This window comes from Podarcis muralis, chromosome 2 (assembly GCF_964188315.1).
Source record: "Podarcis muralis chromosome 2, rPodMur119.hap1.1, whole genome shotgun sequence".
Lineage (NCBI taxonomy): Eukaryota > Metazoa > Chordata > Lepidosauria > Squamata > Lacertidae > Podarcis > Podarcis muralis.
This window is the reverse complement of record NC_135656.1, coordinates 36,656,786-36,681,941: the sequence shown is the minus strand read 5'-3', so window position 1 is coordinate 36,681,941 and position 25,156 is coordinate 36,656,786. Positions and strand designations below refer to the sequence as shown.

Genomic DNA, 25,156 nt, shown 5'->3' with positions numbered 1-25,156 from the left:
TGAGTTTCTAAAGGCCAAGTTTTTATTTTTAACTGTGTTTGTTGAAAGTGACATTTTAAAAAATGAAACTTTGAGGAGAAGTTAAGAAAGTAAAAGCAAAACACAGCTCACTCACTTATTAACACCTTCTAATCCAGATGGCCTGACTTTCTGTCCTATAGTTTGTAGGGGCAGGGATAGAAAACACCTGAAATAGGTCATGTTTCTCTTTATTTTCCTGAGATGGGCTGCAAACCCACACTCATTCTCAACCTGCCATTGTTCTTGTTGAATCCACCCACTGGGGTATTTTTTATTTTTTTTTGGCAAAATATTGAAATAAAAGGCTCGATTTCTATGACTAATAATGTTTCAGGAGGCTTGGCTGGCAGTTACCTTGGTCCTCATAATGACTTTGATAGCAGCTTCAAATTCCTCTGAATTATTGTAGTCCACTGTCCACACATGGGGTTTCCCTATAAAATCCTCTGCATAGGGATGCTGGGAGGGTACCTAAAATACAGGAAGGAAACATAATACTTCCTGCAGGGGGCACTGTGGCTGCAAGCATTTCAGAAAACAAAGCAAAGCGTGAGGATCAGAAATGGCAATAAGGAAATAAAGGAAAATGAGTGGAGCTTATATATAGTACAAACTTCTTTAAGCCATGGAAGAAATATTCATTTTCAGACATGTACTAATTCAGGTAGAACCATCTTCTCAGATCCCTGTACATGATGTGGCTGCCTCACCCTTCCCTCATGCACCTATATACATATTACAAGGTATGTACTTATTCTTATTATAATTTTATCATGGCAAAGTGACATTTGAAGCAGCTCTCCTTCATTCTCACAACAGCTCACCTGTACAGGTCCCCCCCTCTAATATTTTTACAAATGAGGGTACTGAGGCTGGAAGAGAACAACAGGCATTATGAACTACTACATCCCATCAGTGCAAGGATTTCTTAAGCAACAGGAACCTCCTCCCCTCTTTCTCCCCGATGCACATGCCCTACACAAATCTACCCCAGAGGGTTGGAGATAATCTTAGAACAGATTTAGGGGGCATGAACTGGGGGAGGGGGGAGAGGTGGAGATAATGTTTTGTTGACCATGGTGAAATCTTCACACTGATGGAATGAGGGACTTAGCACTAGGTTGAATACCACCCAATGTACTCCTGTTCCAAATCGAAGGTCATAATCCTACCCCCTAGAACACACTGGTTCTCTGAAAGGCTGGTACATTTACAGTGGGGTACAGTGGGGGATGCAGGTGGCGTTGTGGGTTCAACCACAGAGCCTAGGACTTGCTGATCAGAAGGTCGGCAGTTCAAATCCCCGCGACGGTGTGAGCTCCCATTGCTCGGTCCCTGCTCCTGCCAACCTAGCAGTTCGAAAGCACACCAAAGTGCAAGTAGATAAATAGGTACTGCTCCGGCGGGAAGGTAAACGGTGCTTCCGTGCTCTGCTCTGGTTCGCCAGAAGCGGCTTAGTCTTGCTGGCCACATGACCCAGAAGCTGTACGCCAGCTCCCTCAGCCAATAAAGTGAGATGAGCACCGCAACCCCATAGTCTGCTATGACTGGACCTAATGGTCAGGGGTCCCTTTACCTTTACGAGAGCTGAAAATAATGCCAATATATTTCACATCTGGCAAGCAATGTGACCCTTTGGTTTCAGAAAATACATGGGTAGACAAGTCTAAGAAGCCTGGGACACAAATTTTCACAGCCCTTTGGCAGCTATGGTGGCTCATTTGCCAGAAATAATGTATGTATGGAAGTGTATACTCAATTCTGACCAAACTAAGCCTTCTGATGTATATTTTGCTCTAGGGGGTTTAGTTTATTCAGAATTGAGTATACACATCCAGAGTTAATGCTAAATACTATACTTCTGGTAAATCAGCCACCGTAGCAGAAAGAGGGCTGTGAAAATTTGTGTCCTGGGCCTTTTAGACTCGTCAACCCAAGTACTATCTGAAACCCAAGGGGCACATTGCTTGCCAGATGTGAACTTTTTTCAGCACTCCTACCCCACTGTTAGAGCGGTGATGAAGCTGCAAGTATGTCAGGGATGGTGGACTTGTGGCTCTCCGGACACTGCTGCTGGACTACAATTCCCATCACCCCTGACCTGTCTAGCAACATCTGGAGGGCCACAGGCTGCCCATCCCTGCTTTAGAAATACCTAGATCAATTAGGCTCAGCTCTAAGATCTTTGCTGCACAATTTCAGAGCAGGCTTACCTCTCTCGATGTAGGCTTCCCTCTGAAGAATTCATGATTGAGTGAACTGTGGGGTGGGTTGAAACGAGCCTGCAGGAAAACACACCCATTGGCTATTGCTTCCAAGGGGGCGGGGCCCTCATAGGGGAAACCAAACCCAATGAAAAGCTGCAAAGAGAAAATTCAGATATTTCAGGCATCTTTGGCAACCACACTATTTTAAAGCTATTTCAGTTATTTGTTTAACCCTTCAGTTCTTTGCCATGGGAGTTAATGGTCTACCAATCCTTTGCTTGGCATTTTAACCTGTTGGCTGAAAGTCCCACAATTAATCCAGTACCAACAACATGTGTCATTTAAGAGGACAACAGTTGAATGGACACGTGGCCCAGACAGCCTCTACTCATTTGCATGTTTCAGTAGTCACTAATTAACAATTTGCATATAATTTTAACGAACATGGCAGATAGCAAATGATAGTCTTTGAACATGTTGCAGTTTCATTCTTCTACTTAACAATATTCTTTATTCAGAAATATTGTTTCCTTTGTATGAAAATATTTGAATTAGCCCAGGAAACTAGGGGTGGAGCTAAGAACCTTTTATTATTATTATTTTTAATTTAGACAGTCATAGGAGTTGAAATTGGTGAATTTGGGATTGGGCTTGTCTCTTATCCTTTAGCATGTTCCTGTCATTTTGTAAAATACATTAAGGTGGCTGATGCCAATTGGGACTGGTAGGGTGGAAGGCAGGAGGACTAGAAGTAGGTGGCACCAGAGCCAATGACAAGCACAGCCAACTCATTCTAGCCTTGTTCCCATCCTCCTCCCTGCTGAGATCTACAAAGAATCAACTCTGAGACTAAGGAGGAGGAAACTGGCAGGTAGTGCCAGCCACTCGACTGGCTGTTGTAAATTAGAAGGTGGGCAGCTGAGAGTTTGGTTGAAGGTAGACAGGCAGTGCTCCAGTTGCTCCACTGGTAAAATAAATACAATAAATCTCTGTATCCACATGGGGTGTCCCTGCACAAGCTTTTCTGGCCTACCCTCTTTCTTTCCCTTGGGAAGAGGTGGCACACGGCTGTTTTGAGCAACGTGCTTCCATGAGCAACACCACCAATAAGTGTTTTGTTTTGTTTTGTTTTGTTTCGTTGGCATATGGAGGTTCACCTTACTGGGAGAAATGAACCCCAGAGTATATGGTCAAATCTGCCTTTGCAATTGTTTATCAAGATGCTGCAAAAGAACTGTTGGTTATTTTATCTATTTGATCGTTGAGTGAGTAATTTGAGTGAGTGACACTTGAGTGAGTAATTTATATCCACCATCATCAATACCAAGCGACATCCCAGAGCAGCTTAAGCTAAGAAGAATAAGTTTCAATAATACAATAATAAAAAACCAGCACAACAATTTTAAAGTAGGTTCAGGTGATTAAGAGGCCTGGGGAAATACAATTAAAATGCCATTTCCCGGCACCAAAACCCATCAAGGTGAGGACCTGGGCAAGGCTCCCTGGGGAGGACATAACAGACAGGTGAGTGCCACCACCTCAGAGGGTTGGGGCAGCGGTGGAGCAAGCCAATCGGGCACCTGGGTGGCACAAATGCCCTGCACCCAGGGGTGGAGCCAGCTGCCCATGGGGCAGGGCGAGCTGGGGCAGGATGCTCCGTGAGGCCTTTGAGGAGTTTGCCTGCCTTCTCCCACTCCCGAGCTGGGGGGGAGCAGACTGTTTGGGGCACCGCGGAGCCTGTGGGTGCCCAAGCCACCATGTCACTCCCAGGAGAGACATGTGGCTCGGGTGCACTGCAGGCCCTGCAGTGAGTGCCGCCTGGCATTTTGTCACCCCCTCAGTGGTGACACCGGGGGTGGACCACTCCACTGCACCCCCCTTCCTCTGCCCCTGGGTTTGGGCACACAGAAGACAGCTTTAGTCAAGGTCTTTCAAGTGAGTGCTGAACTTTAACTGGATTGTGCCCAATTTAGATCATTGTGGGGTGTGAGGAGGGAAATGGGAGGAGGTTTGACAAAGGATTTGGAGGAGGGATTCAAGCTCCATTCCTACACTGAAAGTAAAAACCATTCTGAAGTCGCTAAAGACATGAGCAAGTCACAGAAAATAATGTGTAGACACCTGAGACTTTTAAATGTTCATGGACAGAAAATGGAGGACGAACCTAATAAATTCTTTGTTGCAATTATATGCTTCAGTGAATTCTTTAGAAGCACTAGCGAGATAGCTAAAGGGTTGCAGGAACTCCTGACTCTATAATTATGAAGAAGATCCATCTGTAAGATCTTCAGCTATCTCTTCCCGTAATGAGATTAAACTTTTCCCAAACCATTTCCGCTCTGCGCTACTTTGCCCTTCTAATTCTATTATGCCATTTTCATACAAGCAGTGGCTTCATCAGCCTTGCATTACCAGCTGTGGAGGTGAACCATTAGCAGGCTTACGGAGTGATCAGATCAGGAGAGGGGAGAAATTATTCAGCAACACACTGTGGAATGAACTGGCAAAAAGAGAAAGAAAGAAAGTTTCCCCACCAACTCCAGGCAAAGAACTCTAGTTTGAACATGTCCTATGGCCCACTGAGATAAGAGAGCAAGGACCCTGGAGAAGCTATGTGACTAAGGCTGCAATCCTACTCCCTAGTAACTGGGAGTAAGGCCAATTGAATTCAATAGGCTTTATGTCTGAGTAGACTTGACTAGTTTTGTGTTGTAAACCTGTACTCCTACCAGTGTTAAGCAACCTACAGTTTAGGGCCTCTGGTTATGAGAGGCCTCTAAATCCATCTTTAACTAAATTTCAATTTTTATGTAATTGGTTAAAAAATAAAGGGAATAAGTAAACCCAACTTTAAAACAGACATTATCATTCTCTAATGGCAGAAACATCCCATAAGATCTGGGCTGAGAAATGCTTTCACAGCGGAATTTCATTTCCATGATTTGGCCACAGTATTATCATTTTTTGCATGGTACCTGCTACCTTATGCCAAGAGGCACAGGATGTAAAGTGCATAGCAAGAGAAGATCAGAAAATATTCCTCTATGCCACAGGAGCGGCAAGGATCCTAATTGCTAAAAACTGGAAAAAAGAAACTGTGCCAACAAAAAAGGAATGGCAAGATAAACTGTTAGAGTATAGTGAACTGGCTAGATTAACAGAGGCAATTAGAGATCACACTAGACAAGAGTTTCAAAAAGCATGGGGAAAATGCAGAGAATACTTCACAAAACAGTGCCCTAAAATACATACCTGGACTTGTTTTGATTAATGTCTGCAGGAGACTTTGTGAATATTTAAGTTATAATTAGAAAAATCTTAATAATTATTCATAAAGGAAACCGTTTATAAGAAGAAAATAAGGAGGCCAGATACAGGGTAAAGGAAGTCTTTTATTTGGTTGTTTGTATTGTTGTATGTAATGCTCACTGTATGTTATGTTCACGTTTAATGAGGGTGGATTTGTGTATTGGGAAGGTGAGGGGGTTTGTGTTATGTTGTAGATAAAATTCCAATAAAAATTAAAAAATTGAAAAAAAATTAAAGTGCCAGAAACCACTCCTTACTGCTGCTTATTCTAATTTCCCCCCTTTTATTTTGTCATATGTGTGTGTGTGTGTGTGTGTGTGTGTGTGTGTGTGTGTGTCTGTGTGTGTGTGTGTGTGAGAGAGAGTTTTTCCATAATCACATATACAAAGCAAAACATTAAACATCAACTTCCCCTCCCCGCCCTTCCACGGTTCCTTCTAAGATAGATAGATAGATAGATAGATAGATGAGATAGATAGATAGATAGATAGATAGATAGATAGATAGATAGATAGATAGATAGATATAAATAGTTAGTTAGATAGATGATAGATGATTGATAGATCAATATAGAAAGAAACAGCCAACCACCATTACCATCCCTGGAGCACTGCCTAAGGGTTTTGCCCCCTGTGGATCCCCACATCTTTATTGCCACAATATTTCCATTGCATTCTCCAAGACCTTTGCCTTATAGCAGATTGGCACATAACTCTTAAAAAACAATCCCACAACTGGAGAATTTCTTATTGCCAGAGTTTCATTTGGCCGCAGCCCTCTTTCTTTCTGCCTGTGGCAAATACCTTGGCTTTTCTCAGGAGTTGCTGGAACTCATGTTGTGGCAAGAGACCATGATTCTTCACAAAAGCTGGGACTTCAGGCGGGCGCTGTGTTTCGTAATAAACAGTGCCATGGATCTCCATGTACTTGTTCAGGATGGCTAGAAACTTCTCTTTGCCCTGAGAAAAGAAAGGAAAGAAATTCATCTGTGATTGCCAGTCACAAAGTTCAGAATTCGTGAGGACATATAAAATTACATCCAGCTGCATACATTTTGTCATGGCTCATCCAGATGGTAACCTTTCCCCAATTAAGCAAGCAAATAAAAATGTACCCCGGCAGAGACAATGGGAGATCAGCTAGTATAATGATTAGGGTATCTGATATGTGCCTGATTTAAATTCACACTCCAAGCATGAGCATACTGGGTGTGTCTTAGGCAAGCTGCTCCATCTCTCAGTCTCAGCCACCACCTGTATAATATGGAGATAATACTGGCCTACCTAAACAGGTTATTGTAAGTCAGGGGTTCCAACCTGAATAAAATATGGAGGGGGCATGTAAGCCCTGCTCCACATAACTGATCACAAGACGCGGCACATGCACATCATTTGAATGGCAATGCCCATCAAAATGGGGGAGGGACGGCCCCTCAAATATTTTATTGGGGGTGTGTGAAGGGACCTCGGCCCCTAGGAGTTGGCTCCTATGTTGTAAGTAGCAATCTAAAATGAAGTGCCTTGAGCAGTTAGAAAAAATGTGATGCCAGTACATTATGTTACCATGCCCTTAGAGCAGCCTTTCTTAACCTGTGGGTCCCCAGATGTTGTTGAACTACAACTCCCATCCCCCCTAGCTAGCAAGGCCAGAGCTCAGGGATGATTGGAGTTGTAGTCCAACAACATCTGGGGACCCACAGGTTGAGAACCGCTGCCTTAGAGCATTCAAAAGGTATCCTGTTCTTAAAGGGAGGTCCTGCTCTTTGGAATAAGCTTATGTCTGATCAAATTATGTAGGTGGTATGCTATTTTGAAAAGCAGGTACCAGTTGTCCTATCAGAGGTGGGGAAACTTCTTTTTCCTGGGAAAAGGAGATGTTGCCTAAGAGCTGAACTGATGGTTTGTAGAGAGCTCCTTCTCTCCCTCCAGGCTCCCCCACATGCATGGAACTGGGCCAAGGTTCTCCACATATGTTTTAGGTGTTATCTTGCAGCTTCCCAGCATGTTTCCTTTTGGGAATGAGCCCCGCATTAGGTTGATTAACTCTGAAGCTCATTTGATGTTGCCTTTTAAGAATTGCACGTAGCTGGTAAGGACTTCATTATCACTCTATCAAATGAGTAGGCTAGCAGATCAATACATGTCACACAATGTTTCCAAGCATGGATCTCTTTTCCCTGCCAGCATAAATTCTGCACAAGAGAAGTAACTTCCCCTTCGAATTCAGCTGTGGTCAGCATTGTCCTTTGCAGAACAGACTGCTTTCTGCTCTCCCTTCTTCCCCCAATTTCTCCACACTTTTCAGCATTAGAAGACACAAACCAGCCAAATTAAAGTTAGGGGTGAGAGCAGAGGTACAAACAGCAATCGAGACCTGGGCTTCATTGAAGCCCAGCCTAAAGAGGAAGCTCTTCCCAGCCACAGAAATTACTGTATGGTCTCTGGTTTAGTAGACAAAGAAGGCTGGGAACTTTAATGGCCAAGCCTTGCTCTCGCTTATCCTCCCTGTGTTGTCTGCAGCAGACACCTGCCTCAAGCACTCAGAGAAGTGATGCAACTTTTGCTGCCACTGGGGGATGCTGATACACTTAAAGATCTGTTTCAATTCTTCCACCACATTTGGTATTCTGGCTGAAGCGTAAAACCACTAAGAAGTGTGCAGCACTTTCTGCACATGCAAAACATCACACACCAACTGCTGGGTTGATCGGTCAGATGTTTGATGGGAACAAGACTGAGTTGGCTCACATGGGTAGGGGACATTTTTCATAAAGCCCAGTATCCAAGTCTGAATTCTGCTGACGCTTCTGTTTTAGATTCCATTATGGGAATGCCAGGCTTTAAAATGGACCTTCGCATGAGGCCCCCTCATGTAAGCACAGAGATGCTTTGCCTTGTCATGCAGATCTGGGCTGTGCCAAGTCTTGCCCTGTATAGTGGGAGGCCTCTGGCATGTCACATCATGACTTGGGCCCATGTACAATACACCAGAGACTGAAAGGATTGCACAGTCATGTCTAAGGATGTTTTCAGAAACTGATGGAAACAATAATGAATAAAAATTGTGCACCAGCTCACAACCAAAACAAAAATTGTGCAATTCAACAAAAGGAGCAAATTCATTTTGAGTTGGCCAGTTGGAAGCATCCAGTGCACTCCATGAGGGCTTGGAATCGTCTTATTTCTGTAAGGTCTCTCATACAAGAGTCTGTGGGATGTATGAGACAAGGCGGTGAGCCTGTTGGGCTCGGGTGGCGGTTAGGCATTGGAATATGTTGCGGTGTGTGGAAGGGCTAGGTGTGGCCATCACCTACGCCTTCAATTTTTGGGTATTCCATTAAAGGAATCCGGAGGTCGTGGATCCTGTCTGATGCCTATGTGGCGGGGGGCCATGGCACGACCCTTGGTGACATCAGGGGAGAGCTTATAGTTGGATTAGCATCAACGGACTCCACCTACTGGTGAATAAACCCCCCTTTGCAGACTCATCCCTCTCTGCGTGGGTGGAGTCAAGTCACGTGATCCAATGCCTAAGCCAATACCTTTTCACTTGCTGTAATCAATAAAGTTGTGGCCTTTTCTCGCCCATTAACCTTATATTACTTGTCCTTGTGTCTTCATTTCACTACGCGGGGATCGGGTCCTCGAACCACGAGTGACCTTTGAGCTGTCAGCATGCGGTTCGTATTGCAAATGATCACTGAGCCCAGTATACTTTTTAAAGGCAGGTAGATAAGCACATTGAAGCGATCATTTGCAATACAAAATAGGGTTTATACTTAGAGGAATAAAATGGAGTATATTCAGATCAGGTGTGAGTTTCTTAGAATGGATATGAATATTACAGACAGCATTTGATAAAATAATGGGAGATATGCATAGTGTGTCTGGATAGATGGATAGATAGATATGATGTCTGCCTGCTTTTGCAATGGAAAGCATATTGTGCAATGGGACTTCGCATTTCTCTACTCCCTCCGCCACCTTCCTGAATGCCCCGCATCAGCTGTCTGGAGCTGATTTTGGGGGGTATGAAGAGGAGGAGAGAAAAGAGGAGCCCTGTTGCATAAGCAGATGCCACATTGGAGAACATCCACTTGATATTGCTTTTGTGTTTATAGTACATTAATTCTTTCTTTCAAATCAAATGCATGCTAAAGTGAATAAGGAAGTTGTAATACATCTACGGTGCATCACAGGTTCCGGCAAATATGGTTTGGGTGAATATTGTTATAATCATCTTCAAACAAAACCTATGGTTTCTGCATCGAGTTCTTGCTTAGCGGAAGCGATAATTTAAAAACCCTCCACTGCACTCCTGATGGCACATATTTCAGTTTGCTGGATAGAAATCTGTGTGATGAACAATCACATGTTGATGCACAAGAGATTTCCATAACTTGAGATGCACAATGTTTGCATCAAGTAAAGCTGTGCAAGAGGGGGGTGGAAGGGGGGGGTGTGGAGAGGAAGCGTTCTCTAGGCAGGATTTGCTTCTACACTCAGGGGTAATTGACCTGCTTTCCCCCTGGAAAACAGAAGTGTGCAGAGGAAACAACATGCAAGCAAAACAAAACAGCAAAGGGAAGAAGCCAAGCCATTCACCACCTGGGTTTGATTCAAAAATGAGAGGTGTTGTGGTTCAAGTATTCTACTCTGAAGGCACACACTGGAACTTGGGGGCCTGGGCTCCATATGTGGGGGGTGGGGGTGGACAGAGATGGGTGAATTTGTCAATTTTAATTTTTATCAGTTTCTCATTTTTCCAACCTTAAATTCAATTCCCCCCATTTTTATATCAGATTTTTTTTGAAGCGCTTCGGAAAATTCACCAGCAATTTAGTTTAACATCTCCTGGCATGCACATTTTTATATGCAGTTTTCTCCAATATATGCATTCCCCCCAAGGTGATGTACCCTAATATACTGCATGTTCCATGTTATTTTCATGATTATATGCACTGATATGCACACTTTACACTAGTGTATGTATTTTTGTACACGTACACATTGCAATGTAGCCTTCAAATAAAATTCCATTTTGTCAGCGCAAACGGGTATGCAAATCGAAATAATACACATAAAAAGCACATAGTTAAAAATGATTTTCTGTTTACCTGCAGCTGGAAATCCCATGGTGGGCACACAGAGAGAAGGAAGAAGGAATGAGAGTTAGTTCCTCTGCATCAATGGCAACAAACTAAAAAGATCTCAGAAATGCTCTGAAGCAACCAGGAACCAACAGAGCTTCAGGAAAGCTCTGTTGGGTTGTACCAAGGTCTCATTTAGCCAAGCATCATTTCTGAACAGAGCCCAATCCAGTGCTTCCAAATAGAAGAAGAAGAGTTTGGATTTGATATCCCGCTTTATCACTACCCAAAGGAGTCTCAAAGCGGCTAATGTTCTCCTTTCCCTCCCCCCCCCCACAACAAACACTCTGTGAGGTGAATGGGGCTGAGAGACTTCAGAGAAGTGTGACTAGCCCAAGGTCACCCAGCAGCTGCATGTGGAGGAGTGGAGACGTGAACCCGGTTCACCAGATTACGAGACTACCGCTCTTAACCACTACACCACACTGGCTCTCAGTGTAAGCAGGCCATAAAGGCAATTCAGCCTCCTGTATGGTTGTTTTCAACTACCCCAAACTATCCTGGCACTGGTATTCATTTAACTGTCACAGACAGTAGCTCATGCTTGTCCCCTCCTCCTCCACGAATTCACCCAATCCCCATAACTTCAGGGTGGCATCATGATTACTGGGGAAGGTTCGGCAACAGGGGAGTTGAAGATCCATATATGATAAGCATTTTAAAGTTCTTAAAAGCACTTTTTAAATAGCATGACATGAACACAATGGTTCCTTCCTCACGCTTTCTTGGGCCCACCATTACTATTTGCTGCTGCAAGGAATAATGCAGCAGAGATGAATGAAGAGAACAGGCTAAGTAGCTCATAAAAGCTTTCAAATGCTTATGTTTATATAGAGTGGTCCATGGATAGAGTACATAGAGTGACAACATTCACTTAGTCCTCTCACTGTGGGACTTGGCATTTAAACAAAGGATGTGTGTGTGTTGATGTGTGTGTAGTTCTATGTGAAAGAGAAGCCCCTCATCCTTTGCATTTGCAACCAGGCAAGATCCGGCTGTACCTATCAAAGGCCTAAACTGGTCCTGAAAGTTAAAGAATTATTTGGATGAAACCTATAACTCTTCATATGGTCCTCTGCTGTGTCTGGGATGAGGAACCTGTGGCATCCACTGTTATTGGACTGCAACTTGCACCAGCAACACCATCATGTTGTTGTTGCTGCTGCTGCTGAAATCTATTAAAACAAACTACAGTCATTACAATAGAGTCATTTCTGACCATTGGCCATACTGGCTAGAGCTGATGGAAGATGGAGTCAAAAAAAAAAAAAAAACCATTGGGAGAGACACAGGTTCCTCATCCATTTGTTAAATGTTATAAGAGATGCACTCCATACCTAATTACTCAAAAGAAGTCCCACAGAGTTCAGTTAGATGTATTCCTAAATAGGTTTGCATAAGATTGCAGCCACAGAGTATTTAGCACACTTTGGACCATGATTGGGTGATTAAATGCCTTTGACACTGTTAAAAAGTTCCACTATTTTATTTGCTACCCACCTTCCAAATGCTGGCTTCTTTCCCATATACCACTGCCATGTTGTTAGCCTTGTTGGATTTAATAAATTGCTTCTCTGTTTCATTGAGCTCCTCAGACACAAAACCCATGAAGGAATTGTCAGGCGTATGAGCTGCAAAGAAATAAACATCCATGCATTTGACTTGCATTAGGTTTCTCCAGAGATTTCCTCTCTGTTCTCAGTAACACAAACACCCCATTCCCAATGGGATGCCTCACAGGCTGTGGAAAGAAGCCTCGCAGGCTCTTTGCTAGGGCTGCATTGAATTTTGCACTCATACTCGACTTTCTACCATCACATGGTTTTATAATATAAAAAGTGCCACATGTCCTCCCACATATGCTACCACGATTGCATTTTCTGATAATTCACAGGAGATCTGCTTCGTTAGTTTACAAGTCAGTTACATTAATTTTAGAAATGAGTCCATTGAGATATTTTACACCCTCCATTACATAACATCTTTGATTTAATAATGGAATAACCCAGAAATACTTTATATTTTTCTTCTCATTAAACAACACCGACATCTAGTAGAGTGGGCTACATGAGGCAGGGATGGCAATTAACAAAAATAAAATGCATCAACCCTGGAAAATGCTTTTTTAAAAAATATATTGAAACATTGAGAATTTTCACTTTGGCGCAACTTTTTTTAAAAACATGTAATCTGAGTATAATCTTATCTTAATTCTCTGGAGCTATAACAGCTTTATTATTATTATTTTTATTTTTTAAAAAACCCAAATGTTGAAGAAATTGAATTGCTTTAGAGCTGAATTGCCTTAGAGGATGCATTCAACACATGTTATTGGTTTGCTGCTTGCAAAGTCAAGTCTAATACAGCCACCACTTGTAAGATTAAGCTTCAAATATCCAAGTAATTTTCAAACAAACTGTAATTTCTCAATGCTGGGGGGTCCCCTCTGTGTTTGCTTCTTCTATTGGGCTTTCATTTTTAGAATGATAAACAACCTTCCAAAATTACAGGTTACTGATTATTATGGATAGCTCTTAAGGTGTTCATGCGCTTTTTATCACTTGTTTTCTCAGGTGACATTTTGGCCATGCAGTTCAGTAGATTTCCATGATCACTGAAATGTCACAGGATATATTTTTGGGAAGTAACAACAGGAATCCAGCAGCTGGGGGAGAATGCTGGAGGATGGGGTGGTGGCAGAAGGCAGTAGATGTGTTTGGTAGATCATGCGACTAAATGCTATCTTCATACGAACTGTTCACTGATGGACTTGTCTGCACAATCAGGGATCTACTCCACAGAGTTACTGGGAGGATAAAGTTTGGTGTGGTGGGGAAGCCGTATTCTGCAGGAAGTGTGTGTTTGTCATGCAGGCAACTCTCCGCAAGCAGCGGGAGCCCAGCGCTGGGCTCCCATGGCTTGCGGAGATCTGCGCAAAGCCTGGAGAGTGAGAGGGGTCGGTGCCCACTGATGCCTCTCGCTCTCCAGGCTTCAGCGAAAGCCTGCATTCGCCCCATAGGACGCACACACATTTCCCATTCATTTTTGGAGGGGGAAAAGTGCATCCTATGGGGCAAAAAATACGGTAATTTGTGCAATGCCATGTCTCAAAGGAGGGAACACAAAAATAAAGCTTTCTCCTAACTGCTGGTTTGCAAAGGCCCATTTATTTCATTTCCAATACAGTCCTGAAGATATTTTTACCATGACACCACATCCTACTCTTCCTGCTGTCACTGTGCTTCTAGCTGGGCGAGGAATGATTGGTTATCTTGGCAGCTCCCAGAGAGCTGGAGAGAGTTACTTGCATCGAAATAGCTCTGTGTCTGTTACAAGTCTTTCACCCTGGCCATGCTGGGGAGAAGGGGAGATGCTGGGACAGCCTGGAAACATAATTAGCAAAAACAGTGGGAGTGGGACAGTAAAGTATGAAAGCTAATTAAAAAGGCAGGCCCCATTAAACTAGCTTTTCCTTGGGGCATCATTGTCAAGGTTAAGGTCAGGTGGAAGCAGCAAATCTGCCTATCCAGAACCCTTGGGAAATCAACTTGGAGGTGCAAATGTGACAGTATCTCTACTACCCTTTTCATGGCACGGACATAACACAGGGCACAGGAACTTTCAGTTCCTGTCTTCATGATACTTTTGGGGCTTCTTCATCTTGGAAAGCTTCCAGATATATTCCCTGTGTTTTATTTCTACCAGCTTTGAGAATGGTGTGTCAATAAATTCTACTCTAGACAAGCGATTCAGGCCATTGGTTCAACCTGCAATCCAAGCCGAGGGTGTATGGTGTGTGTGTGTGTGTGTGTGTGTGTGTGTGTGTGTGTTAGGACACTTGAAAAACAATCATGTGAATCAGTCAAGTGGTCATGTGAATAAATGACAGCTCAGAAAATGATTTGCTACTTTCAGAGCAAAGAACGTAACAAGTACTTGGGGTTTATCTGTGCTGAATTAAGTATGGACAGATTAAGCAACCTCAAACGATGCCTTTTCTTTTTCATATGTGCTCATTCCTGGTGAGGCAGAACCCATGGACAAGTTGGGAGGATGTTGATCTGGAAGCAGACTGGGGCAGAGTGGAAGGACAGGCAGGGAAGAAACTATTCCTGGGTCATGACTCCATGAACAAGTGGTATTGGAGACAGGACTTTCAGTACCCTGGACAGTAGACAAATTGTTCAAAATGTAGAACTCGGAAGACTTTCTCCATGAGGAAAGCTGAAAAATGTGGAACCTTTTAAAGCAGGGGGATAACTAAGGGGGGCATTGTAAAAGTTCATAAAATTCTGCATGTTTTGGGAGGAAGTAGATATTGATAATGTTTCTTCCTCTCTCATAACATTAGTACTCAGAGCTATTCAATGAAGTTTATGGCCAGGAGATTCAGGACATGCAAAAGGAAGAAGCTTTTCACACAATGCACAATTAGCTTGTGGAATTCACTAACTAAAATAGCTTTAAAAGGGGGTGGGAAAGATATCCCTATTAGCAGATATTGGCCATGATAGCAAACTAACAAGCAAACAAACACCCCTTCCATATTTGCAAGTCATCTCTGAATACAAGTCATTGGAGAGAGCAGAAAACAGGTTATTTGCTTGTTAAATTTATATCTCACTTTTCCACCAAGTGATGCTCAAAGCAGCTAATGTAAAAAATAGAAAGTAAAATATAGTGCTGTAGTCCAGAACAGCTGGAGAGCATTGGGCAAGGGAAAGTTGGATGCCATGGACTTCTAGCCTTACTCAGAAAGGGTTTGTTATTATATCTGAGCACCCACTGTCATCACACACCTCTCCATGGCAAATCACTGTCAAATGTTGATACCACTTACGAAACATTGTCATGAACTGCTTTGGGTTCAGATTCCAATAGCCCCAGTTTGTCCGGTACCCATGCAGTGTGGCATATTCCTCATGGTTGTATGCAGGCTCAGTCCCAAAAGTGTCAATCACTCGGACACGGCACCTGTGCAAGGGAAACAAACAAAAGTCATGTGGGTTATGTCTTGCATAGGAGCAACACAAAAATATGAGCTAGTGATACATTATCCTAGAGCCATTGTGCCATGCCCAGTTTTGGTGGAGGTCCTCATGTTCTGGCTTTTTCTTTAACTTGAAATGTTAAGGAAACTACAAAACCGATATGCTCCCTGGAGTGGCTCAGCAAAACCTACAGGAATGGTAGGTTGGTAGACTGGCAGGGGAGGAAGACTTACACATAACCCACTCCTCTCCTTCCGATAAGCATCTTCTGTGAATATTGGAAGTCCTGGCTGAGTGCTAGCAGGAAAAAGGTCTTAAAAAGGGACTTTAAAATGAGGTGATGTGAGTTTGTTCATTTGTTGTTTAGTCGTTTAGTCGTGTCCGACTCTTCGTGACCCCATGGACCAGAGCACGCCAGGCACTTCTGTCTTCCACTGCCTCCCGCAGTTTGGTCAAACTCATGCTGGTAGCTTCAAGAACACTGTCCCACCATCTCATCCTCTGTCGTCCCCTTCTCCTTGTGCCCTCCATCTTTCCCAACATCAGGGTCTTTTCCAGGGAGTCTTCTCTTCTCATGAGGTGGCCAAAGTATTGGAGCCTCAGCTTCACAATCTGTCCTTCCAGTGAGCACTCAGGGTTGATTTCCTTAAGAATGGATAGGTTTGATCTTCTTGCAGTCCATGGGACTCTCAAGAGTCTCCTCCAGCACCATAATTCAAAAGCATCAATTCTTTGGCGATTAGCCTTCTTTATGGTCCAGCTTTCACTTCCATACATCACTACTGGGAAAACCATAGCTTTAACTATATGGACCTTTGTTGGCAAGGTGATGTCTCTGCTTTTTAAGATGCTGTCTAGGTTTGTCATTGCTTTCCTCCCAAGAAGCAGGCGTCTTTTAATGAGTTTGCTCATGCCTAGTTACATGAGTTTGCTCATGCCTAGTTACAATACATATTTTTATTATCACCAAAACCCACTTTCTCAAATATATAAGGAGCCTGCAACACATAATTAACCAGCATGAGTTGCATAGCCAATAATATCACTTAATGATGGATAGCATCATATTTCTCTGAAGAAGAAAGATAGATCTAGGTTGAAAGAAGAAGAAGAAATGAAAGGGGTGGAAATAGTCAGCAGTGAGACAGGGAGAAGAGTGAAGCAGAAGGTAAGACAGGGGTGGAGGTGGGCAAGGAGGTCTTGAGGCAACAGCTCCCTGAAGTGAAACAAAAACGCAACACAAACAAATCGTCTTGGTGACAAATGCTTGGGTATCACAGGAGTCAATTACCAAAATTATCATTCTGTTAAATCTGAAGAGGCTTGATGTATTCAAGTTTGAATGTATGAGACTCGTATTCAAAATTGATTTCACATCTGGTTTTGCAAGAGCTCATCCCTCTCTTTCTGTTGACATGACTCCCCTGACCCTCACATCCTAGCCACCCTGAAACTGGCTTATGGCACTGATAAAAAGAGAAAGGGGAAGAGAAGTCAAAAAACACAGCAAGTAGAAAGCAAGCACAGGAATAACAACTCCTCTCTTCCAACCAAGCTGAATGCAGAGAGAAAATTTATTTACAATAGAGGCAATAACACCGCCTGTCATTTTTCTCCCTCATAAAATTGTGCAGGATAACAGGAGGGATTGGAGAAAGAGTAATGAATACTCGGGCTACCAGTGCTAAATTAAATCACAAAATTTTGCTAGCTGCTGATCTGGCAAGAGTCTGTGAGCTGAACTTTTTAAAACCTCAAGAGGAGGGACAAAATGGGCAGAGGTGTCCCAAGTTGATCCATCCACCTGCCTGCCTCTTTCTCTTTCCTAGCGATGCTTGCAGAACACACCTCCAGAGTGCCGATGTATTATTTATCCTTGCTCTCACTCACCAGTCCATAACCCCCAAGGGTTTCTGTGTTCTCCACGGAAAGTGATACTATTATTATTTCATTTAAGAGAGTGGTATGAAGGATTGCTCTCTCACCTTTGCAAACACATCCCAGCATGTAACAATGGCAGCTGTGAAGCAGCATGGAAGCCATTCACTGGGCAATTTGCCAGCTCTCAGAGACATGGAGATAAACTGGGCCAAGGGAAAGTCTAAAACTTGTGTTGTGGAAATTTACTTTTGGAAGCTTGAAGGATAAGGAAAGGCTAAAAGTTCAAGAGAATTCCAGGTTCAATTCTGTTCAGTCTCTGCGGTTAAATTCTTGGAAAATAATAGTGCAATGCATTTTGATCTTCTGAAATGGCAGACAAAAAACCAGCTCTTAAGAAGAAACCCATTTAAATAAAATCATTATCATATAAAGCAAAAGTTTGTTAAGTACTAAATACAGTTGTGGTTTCAAAAGAATAGAGAAGAATGGAAACAATATTAAAAAGGGCATCAATGGAGAGGTCCTTCCTAACTATTTTTTAGTTTTTAAAATACATTTAACAATCAATCTCCTTATACCCCACCACAAGAAATATAAACCATGCATATACAATGTAAATAACCGTCAAACATTCAGTTTGTAAATAGTTTAGACTTGATTTTAGCCAAGAGAGGTATTGAGAAAAATTATTACTTTAGGGCTGACATACATCCAGATTTCAAAGGCGGACGTGACACCTGGGGGAATTTCCAAAAATCCCAAAAACAAAATTTTTGGCGTTTTTGTAAAAAAGAAAGAAAGAAAAAAAGCTCAACAACTTTCAGGAGGTCCTCGTTTTTATTTTATGAAATATGGCAACCCTAGCTATTTGCCTATAAAAAAGATACAAGAGGTGGACATAAAAGCCCACCAAGTTCTTCTTACCTGTATTTCTTAAAGGAGAGGCCCATATGCTGCTTCATCTGCTGTAGCCCATGGTAGTCTGTGTAAATGAGGTCAAACGGCAAAGGGACTGTCAAGGGACAATTACCCCGGCCAGGAGGCACTCCTAAGTTACTGGAAAGAGCAAGAAAGAGAGGTGAAAAGGGAGGGAAGGGTGTCAATATAGCAGAGGTGGGGAGGAGGACAAATGTGGCCCTCCAGCCCTTTCTTTCTGGCCCTTGAGACTCTCCCCAAGCCATATCCCTCTTCCCCAGCCATGCCATCTCTCCCCAGATAGAATTTACATTCACTGAGTCCAAAAACATCTCTGGAGGGTCATAGGTTCACCATCTCTGGTGCAGAGGACCTATAGAGGGGCTAGTGAAACTCTAAGCTGACTATAAATTTATATGGGCCTAGCATCATGGGCCCAGCCTTCTCTAGCACAGGCCTCTCATGATGAATGTTGAGGGAGTGTTCTACCTAAAGATGCCTACCTTTCCCTGGGGACGCTTCCCATACTCTCAGATAAATGCTTATAGCAGCCAGCGGGGAAAGAGGGAAGGTGCTGCTGTGTGGACGAGCCCTCAGAGTTACAATTTCAGTGGGCCATGCAAGTCACCTCAGCTTCTGGAGGTAGTTCTTAGTGGTTGTAGTTGCAGCTCCAGGTTGGCCACAGATGGCCACAGCACAAAGCTCGTGGGCTGCAGTTTCAAAAGCTGGTAGACTTGAGGAATCACTGTGGCTGCAGGAATGGATTGGGGGGAAGGGAGTCGCAAAGGTGCCTCACAAGGCTTGGAAGTTGAAGGACCCATCAGTCCCCACTTACCACTGCTTCCTGCCATTGGCTCCTCCTCCTTGTTTTATACCACTTTTCCCACCTTACTCTCTTGCCTTGCATCACTACCTGCTCCTTCTTGCTCATCCTGAAAGACCTTACAGTGGTACCTCGGGTTACAGACGCTTCAGGTTACAGACTCCGCTAACCCAGAAATAGTACCTCGGGTTAAGAACTTTGCTTCAGGATGAGAACAGGATGAGAACAGTGGCACAACGGCAGTGGGAGGCCCCATTAGCTAAAGTGGTACCTCAGGTTAAGAACAGTTTCAGGTTAAGAACAGACCTTCAGAAAGAATTAAGTTCTTAACCCGAGGTACCACTGTATTAGCACCTCCAACCTTGGCAAGGCTCACCTCTTTGCTCTGCCTCTTTTCTTCAGCTGCATACACATCATACATTTAGAGTCCATGGCTCCACCCCCCCTCCAAATAACCCTGGGAAATGTAGTTAACCTCTCACCGAGCTTTTAATTATGCTTCATTTTTTAAAATTATTTTGTTACAGTTTTTCCTGTTCTGTATTGTATTTTGGTGTATGTGTGTGTTGGCTTTGTGAGCTGCCCATGGAACTCTTTGTTATGGGGTAGCTTATGTAACAAACGAAAACAAACAAATAAATAAGCGGATACGTCGGAAGGCCTCACATCTGGCATTAGCTGAGGGACATGCAGTCAAGCGTTCCACCAGCACAAACCATTCTGCTGATACTAAGAAACACTTAGAAGAAACTAATGAAGGACCATGCTACATTCCAAGCAAGGAAAAACAAGGATTTTCAATTTAAGGTGATTTAGCTGGGGATAAGTGTGTGAAGCTGCTTCATTGCTCTTGTCAAAAAGAATATAAGCTTCAGCGCCATGTAGAACAGAAAAAAAGCTGGCAGTGGCTAGGATGGGCTGTGGTTTTATCACTTGTAATTTAAGTTCACTTTTATGGGCAATTTTACGCTAAGTGGCTGGCCAGGAAGATGACATGAATAGAAAGTCTCTTGTGCCTGACAGCCACCTTAAAAAAACCCCCACACCACATAAAGTGAAGCAATGCAGAAGGGCTCAGCAGCCCATTATGGAGTAGCAGGTCAGCTTGCTAGAGATTTTCTGGCGCTTTGTGAGCATCTCAGCAGTAAAGAATTAAAGTGCAAAATCAAAGAGGAAAGGGAGATTCTGTGGATTCTTAGAATATGGACATCAGCTTAGAGCAGCTTTTAACACATTTGAGGAGAGAGACCTGCATTTGCATATGGAGGCTGACTATTTCCACTTGCCTTATCCCATCCTTCAGCCCTAGGCACCCCCATAATGAAGCTGCCCCAAAGAAGAACTATCCAATGGAAAAGAGGACAATTTCACTTGCCTCTGTGGCTCCCAACATGACCATTCGGCCTTTGGTAAGAGGAAGCTGTCCCTTTATAAAGAAAGAAAAGGATGATACCCTCTTGATACTGGATATTTTTAAAGGGTGTGCACTATCCAAAGTGGTAGTTCAGTGTGGCAGTACAACGTAGCAGCCATTTTATCTATCATAGATAGGAAAACTCAATGTTCAAGAAAGAGGAATATGCAGATGACAAGGAATACATGTGACTATTGACTTGGTCAGCAGGAATACAGGAGAAAGGCATACTGGTGAAGGTTGTTCTTCTGGTGGTGTTTTCATTTGTTTATCTGAATTTTGAAAGATCATAGTGTTCCCTTTGAACTGGTACAATAGGCCTTCAGGGATTTTAAAATAATGACTCATCAGCTGAATGTTTTCTCATAACTTCATTGAATTACCCACAACAGCTGCTACCAGATCAGCCAGGAAGAAAGTGAGCTATGCCCGGGGGTGGGGCGGCGAGTGGTTAAACATCTCCACATCAGAAGCAAGGAGTCAAGATGGGCTCCTTCCTTCCTTGAAATTTAAAATGCTTCATCTGCCCACCTGAAAAGCCTAGTTCACTTGGTTCACTGTAAGACAGTCCCAGGGGGGCTGACCCCCAGTCAGTCAGCTTCGGAAATCAGTAGGGTGGGCTGCATACTGAATAGGACAACAGGGCTATAGCAGGATGGACAAATCAGTTGTGGGGTAGAAGCAGAGGGTCAGAAACATAGGAAGCTGTCTTATACTGAATCATTGTTGCTCCATGAAGAAATAAAGAAAATATTAAGAATATCATATAGTAAAAGGCTAGAAGCATTCCTTTTAGGAATTTTAAATGACGATATTCCAAAAGACAAAGCTAATTTTTTCTTATACACAACGTCTGCAGCAAGAATCCTGGTGGCTAAGTACTGAAAAGGGAATCAGTTACCCACTAGGGGAGAGTGGCTATGCAAGCTCTCAGAATACTTAGAATTAGCCAAATTGACAGACATAATAAGACAAAAACCAAAAAGTGAAGTAAAAAAAGAATGGGAGTGCCTAAATGAATACCTCAAAAGTCAAGGTTCGAGGGCAGAAATCTGGCTGAGTCTGGAATAACCTTGTGAAGTGAAAGGATATGAAAGAAGGATTTATATCTAGATGTTAGGATAGAGATGATAAAGAAAACAGGAAGACACAATGAGAGATAAAGGGGGTGCTGTGGGATTGGTGGAAGTCAATGTCTTGTTGTTGTTTTAGTGTTTATAATATTAACTTGTAAGATATGGATTTGTTTTTGTTTGTTTGTTTTTGTTGTTGCTTTCTTTAGCTTTCAAATGTTGATTTTTGTGTGTGCTGTATTGTTATTTTTTGATATCTTTTGTGTTGTTGTTGTGTGGAAAATACTAATAAAATTTATTTTTTTTAAAAATCATTGTTGCTCCACCTAGTTCAGTATTGTCAACCCTGGTTGGCACTTCAGGGTTTCTGATAGGGGTCTCTCTCAGTCATACATGGAGTGCTTCCCCCTAAGTACAAAAGACTTCCCTCCAAGATCTTCTACAGGTAACCTCTCCTGTCGTTGTATGTAAAAGTTAACTACTTCTGCCCTTATGGACACACTGGGAACTTACTTACCTATGTAGGAATCTGTATTATACTCTGTCAGACCATTGTTCCATCTTGCTCAGTACTGACTGCACTGACCAGCAGCAGTTCTCCTTGGTTTTAGACAGAAGTCTTTCCCAGCCCAACCTGGAGATGCTGGGAACTGAACCAGGGACCTTCTGCGTGAAAAGCAGACACTCTACTACTGAGCTATGGGCATTCCCCAAGGATTGTCTATTGACTCAGTCAACAAACCTGAGGTCATTTGACTTTGGATGAAGTTAGCACAGGTAAGCAACAAGCTGAGTTGGGTGTGTGAATGTCTAAAGCTGGTTGCATAAAACTGACAGCAGGGTCTCCTCACAGACATGAATGTCATTTATACATTTTACAGGCACCGAGTTCTACTGCCTGCAAATAGTACACTTTTGTTACAAAGTTTTTCCATTCATTCTTATTCTCTGGGGGGGAAAGCCCTATTGGGCCACAGTAGATACAATTCAAGATTACACAGTGGAGGGTGGGAAGGTTAGCACTGTCAAGGAGAAGTGCAATAACATTTATCTCTGTGTTTCCAGGAGCACAAGGGTAATTGGCTGGCAGCTCCATGACCTGCTAGGCAACGAAATCTCAGCCACTGAGGGTTTTGCAAGACACGGTGGACAGCTAAAAGTGGGAATCACAGAAGGTTGGCTGAGTTGCATTTCATCTTCTCAACGTTGAAGAAAAGCTACAATCTTATACCTGCCTCAACACAATGAAGTTGTGTTGTGTTGTGCAGTCAGTGGAATGGATGCTGGCATGTGTTATGGGATGAGGAAAATGAGAGTGAAATTTATTGTCAGCTTTGTGGTAAATTTGCCCCCATTTCTTATTTATTCCAACACCTGAAACTTGGTATGGTACTGTGGATATGAGTATGTGATAATTCTTCCTGAATTTGAGTCATGAGCTTGTTAGGTAAAGATAAAGGACCCCTGGATGGTTCAGTCCAGTCAAAGGTGACTATGGGATGCAGTGCTCATCTCGCTTTCAGGCAGAGGGAGCTGGTGTTTGTGCACAGACAGCTTTCCGGGTCATGTGGCCAGCATAACTAAACTGCTTCTGGTGCAATGGAACACTGTAATGGAAGCCAGAGCACACAGGAATGCCATTTACCTCCCTGCCATGGTGGTACCTATTTATCTGTTTGTGCTGGTGTGCTTTTGAACTGCTAGGTTGGCAGAAGCTGAGACAGAGCAACGGGAGGTCACCCCATCATGAGTATTCAAACTGCCGACCTTCTGATTGGGAAGCCCAAGAGGTGCAGTGGTTTAGACCACAGCGCCACCTTCTCCCTTGTTAGGTAGCATTTGGCAAGTCACCATCCCTCATAGCATTAATTTATTTCCTTCCAAACACGACAGATATGGCTACCATCTTGATGACAACAGGTGTATCCTGCCTTCAAACTGATCTCCCTCCCTTGCTTTCTGCTGCACACACAGTCAAACGCATACACAGGAATGAGCGGGAATGTACACAAGAGAAAACATAGAATAATAGGCCCTTATGAATGTTGTGCACCATTATGAACTGTTGACTTCAATTATAGAAAAGACACACAAAGGAGCAAGAAAAATTATGAGCAGCTTCTTTTCTCCTTAATAAAATGTGATTCTCATTGTGACCTACTTTACAAGCTTACTGTGAGAATGAATCAGCTGACACTTGTAAAGGACTTTGCAAATTGAAAGTACTATAATAGGGGAGTTAATGGGATGCCCTGCTGATTTTTTGGACTACAAACTCCCATCAGCCTGAGCCAGCATGACCAATGAGCAGGAACGATGGGAGTTGTAGTCTAATAACAACTGAAAAGCACCACACTGGCTGCTCTTGTACTAGATGAATGGATTGATGATAGCCTGGTTGTAAAAGGGGTGTTCATTTGAAAATTAATCTGCTTTGCGGATTTTAATCGGCCCAGTATCATAGTTTGTGTGGCAGAATTCACACAAATATTATGCACTTCCATCTATATCACACAAATTACTCAAGAAAAATAAAGGTAAAGGCTTGAGATAGATCTTCTGTAACCTAATGGTGAACACCAATTATAGTCTGCCATCATTAGGCATAATTTTTCATAAAAGCAAAGCCCAAGCTCATCAGCTGGTGCAAAAATGTGTACCAGTTCTATGTATTTGATGGAGTTATATTGAACTGGGAAATCTAGCCCTGTGGCTCTTCCTGAGAAAGAAAAATTGCACTAAATTGCCAAGCAAGCTAGCTAGTGCAGTGGGACTTCCCCTTTACCCATGCTCACCCCAATCCACTCTGGAAGGGCAGAAGAACCCCTAGAACAATGCAAATGGGGAGGAGAGGGGGATGGTTCCACCTGGTAAGCAGGTATGCTTGCAGTGACAGAATGATCAGTAGAGAGGGTTGTTGGATTCTTCCCTCTGAATTCACTATCAGTCTCCGTTTATCTTTCACTTTAGCTAATATGTTTTAACTTGAGCCCTGATCTCAATTCAGCCTGCACCTTCAAGTTCCTTTTCTACAATTCCTCCTTATTTAAACATTCTCTATTCAAGCTTTCATCATCTGCCAGTTAAGTCAACTAATTTTCTACTAAACCCAATTTCACTCATGGTTGGAGTGAAATCTTGGTAATTTTTCCTCATGCCATGTACTATTAATGGCGCTTGAAATTATGCAAATAAAATTGAACACAAATGCTTTCTTCGCTGAAAGCTTAACAGATTTGTTTAGGGGGGGAAATGATCTTTGCATCCAGGGCCAGTCGCTTCTGAAAACTTAATCTTAAAAGAAGAAGAAGAAGAGGAATTGACTAGTGAAATCTGCTTTTGATTGAATTCCCACGAATCCCCTTTTGCCGCC

The 25,156-nt window shown here is 42.9% G+C and overlaps 1 protein-coding gene across 1 annotated transcript in view; it reads right to left on the bottom strand.

Moving 5' to 3' along the window:
- MGAT5B (alpha-1,6-mannosylglycoprotein 6-beta-N-acetylglucosaminyltransferase B) overlaps positions 1-25,156 on the bottom strand; it is a 168,812-nt gene that overhangs the window by 20,976 nt on the left and 122,680 nt on the right. Inside the window, exons 9-14 of the mRNA XM_028717043.2 lie at positions 18,483-18,614; positions 15,527-15,660; positions 12,187-12,317; positions 6,341-6,496; positions 2,235-2,381; positions 376-492 (exon numbers count right to left, since the gene is read on the bottom strand). Of these exons, the coding sequence (XP_028572876.2) occupies positions 376-492; positions 2,235-2,381; positions 6,341-6,496; positions 12,187-12,317; positions 15,527-15,660; positions 18,483-18,614 (817 nt within the window). The remainder of the gene's footprint in view (positions 1-375; positions 493-2,234; positions 2,382-6,340; positions 6,497-12,186; positions 12,318-15,526; positions 15,661-18,482; positions 18,615-25,156) is intronic.